Raw genomic sequence first — 10,115 nt, forward strand, 5'->3', positions numbered from 1 at the left:
CAAATTCCAATTTACATGGAAGAAGCATCTCCATCCCTACCATTGGAGCAAACAATTTTGAGCTTAAGCCTCAACTAGTTTCTCTGATGCAACAAAACTGCAAGTTTCATGGACTTCCATCTGAAGATCCTTTTCAATTCTTAACTGAATTCTTGCAGATATGTGATTCTGTTAAGACTAATGGAGTAGATCCTGAAGTCTACAGGCTCATACTTTTCCCATTTGCTGTAAGAGACAGAGCTAGAATATGGTTGGACTCTCAACCTAAGGATAGCCTGAACTCTTGGGATAAGCTAGTCAAGGCTTTCTTAGCCAAGTTCTTTCCTCCTCAAAAGCTGAGTAAGCTTAAAGTGGATGTTCAAACCTTCAGACAGAAAGAAGGTGAATCCCTCTATGAAGCTTGGGTAAGATACAAGGAACTGACCAAAAAGTGCCCTTCTGACATGCTTTCAGAATGGACCATCCTGGATATATTCTATGATGGTCTGTCTGAATTAGCTAAGATGTCATTGGATACTTCTACAGGTGGATCCATTCACCTAAAGAAAACGCCTGCAGAAGCTCAAGAACTCATTGACATGGTTGCTAATAACCAGTTCATGTACACTTCTGAGAGGAATCCTGTGAGTAATGGGATGCCTCAGAAGAAGGGAGTTCTTGAAATTGATACTCTGAATGCCATATTGGCTCAGAATAAAATATTGACTCAGCAAGTCAATATGATTTCTCAGAGTTTGAATGGAATTCAAGCTGCATCCAATAGTACTCAAGAGGCATCTTCTAAAGAAGAAGCTTATGATCTTAAGAATCCTGCAATTGCAGAGGTGAATTACATGGGTGAACCCTATGGAAACACCTATAATCCCTCATGGAGAAATCACCTAAATCTCTCATGGAAGGATCAACAAAAGCCTCAACAAGGCTTTAATAATGGTGGAAGAAACAGGTTTAGCAATAGCAAGCCTTTTCCATCATCCACTCAGCAACAGACAGAGAACTCTGAACAAAATACCTCTAATTTAGCAAACTTAAGTCTCTGATCTATCTAAGGCCACTCTGAGTTTCATGAATGAAACAAGGTCCTCCATTAGAAATTTGGAGGCACAAGTGGGCCAGCTGAGTAAAAGGATCACTGAAACCCCTCCTAGTACTCTCCCAAGCAATACAGAAGAGAATCCAAAGAGAGAGTGCAAGGCCATTGATATATCAATCATGGCCGAACCCTCAAGAGATGAGGAGGACGTGAATCCCAAGGAGGAAGACCTCCTGGGACGTCCAGTGATCAACAAGGAGTTTTCCTTTGAGGAACCAAAGGACTCTGAGGCTCATCTAGAGACCATAGAGATTCCATTAAACCTCTTTATGCCCTTCATGAGCTCTGATGAGTATTCCTCTTCAGAAGAGAATAAGGATGTTACTGAAGAGCAAGTTGCCAAGTTCCTTGGTGCAATCATGAAGCTGAACGCCAATTTATTTGGTAATGAGACTTGGGGAGATGAACCTCCCCTGTTCACCAATGAACTAAATGTATTGGATCAACTGAGATTGCCTCAGAAGAAACAGGATCCTGGAAAGTTCCTAATATCTTGTACCATAGGCACCATAACCTTTGAGAAGGCTCTATGTGACCTTGGGTCAGGAATAAACCTCATGCCACTCTCTGTAATGGAGAAACTGGAAATCTTTGAGGTGCAAGCTGCTAGAATCTCATTAGAGATGGCAGACAATTCAAGAAAAGAGGCTTATGGACGGGTAGAGGACGTGTTAGTAAAGGTTGAAGGCCTTTACATCCCTGCTGATTTCATAATCCTAGATACTGGGAAGGATGAGGATGAATCCATCATCCTTGGAAGACCCTTCCTAGCCACAGCAAGAGCTGTGATTGATGTAGACAGAGGTGAACTAGTCCTTCAATTGAATGAGGACTCCCTTGTGTTTAAAACTCAAGGACATCCTTCTGTAAACATGGAAAAGAGGCACGGTAAGCTTCTCTCAAAACAGAGTCATACAGAGCCCCCACAACTTTTTTTTGTTTTTCCATAACCATTGATGGCACCTAAGGCCAGAGAAACCTCTAGAAAGAGGAAAGGGAAGACAAAAGCTTCCACCTCCGAGTCATAGGAGATGGAGAGATTCATCTCAAGGGTCTATAGCTCAGTGGTAGAACATTTGACTGCAAATCAAGAGATCCCTAAGATACATCAGGGGATACATTTTCCTCCACACAACTATTGGGAGCAACTAAGGAAAGGAGCATCAAAGAGCAATGAAGGAAGAGCAACAAAGACAAGAAAGAGACATAGAAGAGCTCAAGGACATCATTGGTTCCTCAAGAAGAAAACGCCACCATCACTAAGGTGGACTCGTTCCTTGTTCTTACATTCTCTGTATTTCATTTTCTATATTAAATGTTTATCCATGTTTGTGTCTTCATTACATGATCATTAGTAGTTAAGCGTCTATGCCTTAAAGTAATGAATATGAATCCATCATCTCTCTTAAATGAAAAATGTTTTAATTCAAAAGAACAAGAAGTACATGAGTTTCGAATTTATCCTTGAACTTAGTTTAATTATATTGATGTGGTGACAATACTTTTTGTCTTTTGAATGAATGCTTGAACAGTGCATATGTCTTTTGAAGTTGTTGTTTATGAATGTTAAATATGTTGGCTCTTGAAAGAATGATGATAAGGAGACATGTTATTTGATAATCTGAAAAATCATAAAAACGATTCTTGAAGCAAGAAAAAGCAGTGAATACAAAAGCTTGCAGAAACAAAAAAAAGAGAGAAAATAACGAAAAAATATATATAAAAAAAAAAAGAGAAAAAGCAAGCAGAAAAAGCCAAAAGCTGTTAAAACCAAAAGACAAGAGCAAAAAGCCAATAGCCCTTAAAACCAAAAGGCAAGGGTAAATAAAAATGATCCCAAGGCTTTGAGCATCAGTGGATAGGAGGGCCTAAAGGAATAAAATCCTGGCCTAAGCGGCTAAACCAAGATATTCTCTTCTTTTTATCCTATTTGATTTTCAGTTGCTTGGGGACAAGCAACAATTTAAGTTTGGTGTTGTGATGAGCGGATAATTTATACGCTTTTTGGCATTATTTTTAGTATGTTTTTAGTAGGATCTAGTTACTTTTAGAGATGTTTTTATTATTTTTTATGTTAAATTCACATTTCTAGACTTTACTATGAGTTTGTGTGTTTTTCTGTGATTTCAGATATTTTCTGGCTGAAATTGAGGGACTTGAGCAAAAATCAGATTTAGAGGTTAAAGAAGGACTGCTGATGCTGTTGGATTTTGACCTCCCTGCACTCAAAGTGCATTTTCTGGAGCTACAGAACTCAAAATGGCACGCTTCCAATTGCGTTGGAAAGTAGACATTCAGGGATTTCCAGTAATATATAATAGTCCATACTTTGGCCGAGTTTAGACGACGCAAAAGGGCGTTGAACGCCAGTTCTACGCTACAGTCTGGAGTTAAACGTCAGAAACACGTCACAAACCAGAGTTGAACGCCAGAAACACGTTACAAACTGGCGTTCAACTCCAAGAATGACCTCTCCACGTGTAAACTTCAAGCTCAGCCCAAGCACACACCAAGTGGGCCCCGGAAGTGGATTTATGCATCAATTACTTACTTCTGTAAACCCTAGTAACTAGTTTAGTATAAATAGGACTTTTTACTATTGTATTTATATCTTTGATCAGTTTTATGCTATCTTAGACTTTCATGGGGGCTGGCCATTCGGCCATGCCTGAACCATCATCACTTATGTATTTTCAACGGTAGAGTTTCTACACACCATAGATTAAGGTGTGGAGCTCTGCTGTTCCTCATGAATTAATGCAAAGTACTACTATTTTTCTATTCAATTCAACTTATTCTGCTTCTAAGATATTCATTCGCACTTCAACATGAATGTTATGAACGTGACAATCATCATCATTCCCTATGAACGCATGCCTGACAACCACTTCCTAATACAGGGGACCGAGTCCGAGTTATTAAGTGTCTTCGTGGTATAAGTTAAAACCCATGGATGGCCATTCCTGAGATCCGAAAAGTCTAAACCTTGTCTGTGGTATTCCGAGTAGGATCTGAGAAGGGATGGCTGTGACGAACTTCAAACTCGCGAGTGCTGGGCGTAGTGACAGACGCAAAAGGATAGTAAATCCTATTCCAGTATGATCGAGAACCTCCAGATGATTAGCCATGCCGTGACAGAGCATTTGGACCATTTTCACAGAGAGGATGGGATGTAGCCATTGACAACGGTGATGCCCTTACAGAAAGCTTGCTATGGAAAGGAGTAAGACTGATTGGATGAAGACAGCAGGAAAGCAGAGGGTCAGAGGAATGAAAGCATCTCTATACGCTTATCTGAATTTCTCACCAATGATTTACATAAGTATCTTTATCTTTATTTTCTGTTTATTTATTATTATTATTCGAAAACTCCATAACCATTTGATATCTGCCTGACTGAGATTTACAAGGTGACCATAGCTTGCTTCATACCAACAATCTCCGTGGGATCGACCCTTACTCACGTAAGGTTTTATTACTTGGACGACCCAGTGCACTTACTGGTTAGTTGTATCAAAGTTGTGACAAATCATGAATTAAGATTAGAGCACCAAGTTTTTGGATCCATTACCAGAGATCACAATTTTGTGCACCAATGTCTCGGGTTGGCAGTTTAACCGACAATGTGATATCACAGCCAGTAGGGCAGGCATTCATTATATGCATTTTCTATCTGTTTGTATGCTTTGTATACTTGTAATGGCTTGCCTAATTAAATAACATGCTTACTTGCTATCTGAATTATTTGTCTCATATGCTTCTACTTGTGTTTTAGTTGCATTGTATATTACCTGTGTTTTCTACTGGGATTGAGGAGGTTCGGAAGGCGATGGCGATGGGATCGCATGGAGGATTGGTAGGTGAAGGCTGTGGGACAGCGGTGTTTGGTTAGAATAGAAATCCACTAAGATAGATTACCTGGTTTATTTAAGTTAATGATGGTATATTATGCTTATTTGTTTTAGGATGCTTTAAGTTTGAATCTTGTGATGGATATGAAGCTTAGGATTGCCTTTGGCATCCCGGGGTCTTATATCCTACATCACTGGGCACTGTTACCATACTGAGAACCTCTGGTTCTCATACCATATCTTTGTTGTGTTTTTCAAATGCAGGTCGCAACCCACCTCGGTGAGTTGCTTGGGATGGTGACAGAAGTGGAGGATCCTGGATTATTTTGGAGTCTTTCTGGTTTATCTGTTTATATATCTCTCTTTTGTATTTTGTTTAGCCTAGAGGCTTGTATTATGAGAGAAAAACTTGTATAAGCTGTTTTTTTTTTTTAAACTGTCAGGTTTCTATATGGTTCTGTATACTTGTATATGGCTAGCCGGCTTAAACTCCGCAAGACATGGCTAGTTTCCTATGATATTATATACTTATCTTTTGATATATCTTATATGTTTCTTGTGCCTCAAGCTAGTAGCTTCGTTTGTACGTTTTGCGCTTTTCAAATCCAAAATTTGAGCTATATCTTTCATCGGGCTTCTAGATATTATATTATTCTTCTATATATTATACGTATGAGCTTAGAACTGTCGTAACCTCTGATTAACCTTTGCTTTACGACACAAGGTAAGGCTTAGGCTAATTAGGGTGTTACACATCACCATATACAGATTCGGAGACAAGTGCCTCAAAAATTTTCCACATTTTTTTCCTAGTCAATCTATTCATCCTGCAATATGAAATTTTCTATTTTTTAAATTATAATTTTTTAGTTTCACAAATTGATGAACAAACTAGCTCTAATCTGGATATGCATGCGTGAGAAGTAGAATAAATAAATTCTAAAGAGACAAGAAAAGATGGGGTTAAACATTCTTTTGGTAAGTTTTTAGCAAAAATTTAAATACTTAACCAATTTATTTTACATCTTAGATTTGAACTTTGAAGAACCTGAAACAATCAAATCATCACCATCTTAACAGATTATAATTTGAAATGCCATTTCAATAAAAAAATTGTACCTGATTTAATAAAGTACTGCTTCCATGCTTAGTGGGCAATATGTGAAGACCTTTGGTAGTATCTATATTATCACTAGGAGACAATATTGTGTGATCAGTAATAATTTCTTGTTTCAGTTTTCCATTAAGATGGAGCTCATTAAAGTTCTCGTTTATTCTACAATGAGCAATGTTCTGTCTTGCCATAGATGTAGGCATATTTTCAAATGGATACATTGGCATACAATCTATATCCTGCAGTATGAAAATAGTAGTGTCACCATAGTGCATTCAAAATACTTTATATCTTATTGTAATTACTAGTCAATCATAAAATCTAAAATCTACTAAATAGACTTTGGAGCTAGCTAGCTAGATTCTTGCCTGAGCCTTAAGATTAGTTGTGGAAACAAATAATGTTTAGAATTTTAGATATTGTACTTATGAAATATTATATGGATGTAATTACCACCTAGATAGTTATGAATTTTTCTTGTAGCAAGAAGATACATGCATCAACAGGGTGATCTATAACAATTCAACAATAGGTATCTCTCATAGCAGTGAACAAAATAGAGATAAGAATGAGTTACTCCTTCCTGAATTTTAGAATCTTATGAAAGAAGTACAATTTGGAGCCACCACTGACAGGAAGTCCTTAGAGAAAGATGTAGAAACAACAGGATGTATAAATCATGAGAAGGATGACTATGAAAAAGAGGTAACAAAACTCAAAAACATGATTTCAATGCTTTAAGAAAGGTAACGTAGTCTTGAGGTTCAACTTCTTGAGTGTTGTGGTCTTAGAGAGCAAGAAAAAGCAGTGAAGGAACTGCACAATAGATTGAAGATAAGTAATATAGGGGCAAAGATGTTCAGTCTAAAGGTTCAGACCTTACAATCAGAGAATCATAGATTACAGAAACAGGTGGCTGATCATGCAAAAGTGATAGCTGAGCTTGAGATCACAAAAGCCAAAGTTGAACTATTGTAGAAGAAACTTAGGCATGAAGCTGAACATAATAGGGAGCAGATCATAATTCTTCAACAAAGAGTTTCCAAATTGCAAGAACAAGAACAAGAATTCAAAGTTATTGACTATGATCATGATATTCAATTAAAGCTGCAAAAGCTGAAGGATCTTGAGTCTGAAGTAGAAGTGTTGAGGCAGTCTAATTTCAGATTGCAACTGAAAAATTTTGAATTAGCTCAAAGATTGGATTCTACACAGATCCTTGCAAATGCTGTTCTGGAAGAACCAGAGGTAATAACGTTATATTATATTCTTTTAGTCTCTCTTTGTTTTTCTTGAAAATCTTCCAAAGTGATTTTCAAGTCTTTTCTTATTTTTTATATTGACTGCAACTCTGCATTGACACCGAAGGTCTCTTACCTAAAAAATTTATACTTTTTTCCTGAAACATGACATTACAGGTACACTAAACCACTCCAAGCTTCTGTACGTGTTGTAACTAAGGGGACTCTTTAGACATTAAGAACACTAGCAGATGATTTTGACCTAAATAAACTCTAATCAAAGTCAAAATGAACTTAAGCAAATCATCCAGACTTGCTCGCAATTTTCAAAGAGAACAATTTGGAATATTACCAGCAAAACCAGCTGAATTAGTGAATTACCAAAATGGATATAATTCAAGTATAATGACAAAATGAGAAATTATTTTGCAATTCAATATTTTGTAGAAATTGCACGAAGAATATGAGAAATTAATTTTGTTGAGGAACCTGGATGATGTTGGCAAAGAAATGTAAGAAAAGGATGAGAGCGGTGCCGTGAGAAAAAAATCTTTGCTAGAGGAACTGGTTCTTCTTCTTCTTTGTCCAGACGGAGAGGAGAACCACGGAGAATGATAAGGTGGCTGCTGGTGCGTGTTACTATGCGTGAAGACCGATGGAGAGGGAGGAAGGAAGATGGTGAAAATATGTTTTTTTTTTTGTATGAATGGAATAAGAGTGATTAGATTAGGGTTCATAAGAAATCAAGCAATTTTTTAGTTGATATGAATAATGAAATGTATTTTGGTTTTAATTTTTAATTTGAGTCAAATTTAAAATTATAAAATAAAATAAAATTAATTGAATTTTGATTAAATTAAAAGGATTAGGGTTATTTTTGTCTAATATAAAAGAAAAGAATATTTAAGTCTTTTTATAAAAATTAAATAAAATTTATTTTTTATTTTTATTAAAGTATAAGGGTGATTTAGTAAAATTATTGATATGATATGTATTTAAAAAAAAATTAATTATTGACGTAAAAAACATAATCCACATATTATGTTTTAATTTGTCTATATTTTTATTATATCGGTACGTATAAATTTATTATCGTACGGAAGCAAACACCTAATTATTATTACAAATTAGCTAGATTCATTATCATTATTATAAATTAGATTCATGATTAATGCTAGATTTGTTTTAAATAAATGATGAACCAAACAAACTATAATTATTAAAGAGACACAAATGAAAAAAAAAAAAAAGAAAAAGTGTCTAATCTACGTAATCAATCAACCGGTAGTTTGTTAATCACAATTAATCCATTTTAGTGACTAGTTTTAGGATATAAATTGTATGTTGATATAAATTATCTTGTAAAGAAAACTTGGAGAATGCTATATAAAAAAGATGTGGCGACAACTAAAAAGGTGAGGGAAAAAAGCCAAAAAAGAGAAAAATACATAAGTATAAAACTACGGTAGAATAATATTTCTCACGACAATAAATTAATAAGTTGCATATAAATTAAAAAAAGAAAAAAAGAAAATATCTTCAATAAAAATGTGGCAACTTTGACCACTATCCCTTGGTATTAAAAAAAATTGAAAAGTTTCATATATAAAATAAAGTCATGCCATGTAACGCACGTTCGGTATTAAAAAAACCTATCTACCAATATTCATTTCAATCTGCGGAATTAATTATCACAAAACAAAAACTTTTCCAACGGCGAGGAGCGCCTTGTTTAACAAAAAGGATACTTCTGATCCTGTAAACATTTCATTCACACATCATCATCATCAATGGCAGACACAATTATCTTTACTCAAAAAGTTATAACTTGCTTAGCATCAGGAGCAGCTGTTAGATGCAATAACAATAATATTAATAATAATGCTTCAAAGGTTGATCAGTTTCCAAGCACTCACCGTCTTCGGTTCAACTCTACTGTAGCTAAGCAGAGTCGCTTCTCTTTTCTGGATCAGAAGAAAAATGAAGGCACTAGAAAGAAGTAAACTAAGTAACCTTATTTATTAGTTAGCTTTTTTTTTAATATAATAATTGCATATGCTTCTTTAATATTAATTAATTCATGCAGAAAATTGGCGATCTGTGCTTTACCACCAGAAACCCCGGTTCCGGTTGATGCAACTTCACACGGCCAGTTGTGGGATTTCATCACAAACTCCTCACTCTCTGATTGGTAATGCAAATTAACTCTGCATGTGTTTTTGGATCCTTTTAATCTCGTGTCTTTTTTTTTTCTTTCTTATTTTTTTTTTTTTTAATTTCCGTTGTCTTCTTGAGTATTCAATGAGTAAAAAGCAAACCAAAATAACACAAAAATAGCCCATAATGACTATAAAGTATATAAGCCTCTTTTTAAAAGAAAAAAAAAATCAAAGGATCTGAATAAATGAGGGTTGGAGTAATTATGTTGGAGTTGTTTACCGTGATGTGGTAGATAATTAGTTGCTTGCTTACTTTGTTTGACCAAATCTCACTTTATTTGGTTTATTTGGAACCTTTATTTTTACTTTGAAGTATGTTTGATGTAAATTTGCATTTCATGATGAAGATTGTTAAAATTAAAGGAAATGAAATTCTTGTGATGCAGGCAAGTTTGGGTTGGTGGATCTGCAGTTACAGTACTTCTATCCTTTGTCACCAAGGGCAAATGGGGACCTTTGTTACAATTGCAAGGTAAGAAAATAATTATATGATCTATGTTAAGGATTTAATCAATTATTATTTTTATTAACTAAGTGTTAAAAATATAATCGTTTATATACATTCTCTTAATATATTAGTTAGTTTAATCTTTAAAA

The 10,115-nt window shown here is 35.2% G+C and overlaps 1 protein-coding gene across 1 annotated transcript in view; it reads left to right on the forward strand.

The window, feature by feature from the left end:
* LOC107609712 overlaps positions 8,914-10,115 on the forward strand; it is a 3,228-nt gene continuing 2,026 nt past the window's right edge. The window contains exons 1-3 of the mRNA XM_016311729.2: positions 8,914-9,298; positions 9,386-9,490; positions 9,905-9,990. Coding sequence (XP_016167215.1) covers positions 9,090-9,298; positions 9,386-9,490; positions 9,905-9,990 — 400 coding nt within the window. The 5' untranslated portion in view covers positions 8,914-9,089. The remainder of the gene's footprint in view (positions 9,299-9,385; positions 9,491-9,904; positions 9,991-10,115) is intronic.

This window comes from Arachis ipaensis, chromosome B07 (assembly GCF_000816755.2).
Source record: "Arachis ipaensis cultivar K30076 chromosome B07, Araip1.1, whole genome shotgun sequence".
Lineage (NCBI taxonomy): Eukaryota > Viridiplantae > Streptophyta > Magnoliopsida > Fabales > Fabaceae > Arachis > Arachis ipaensis.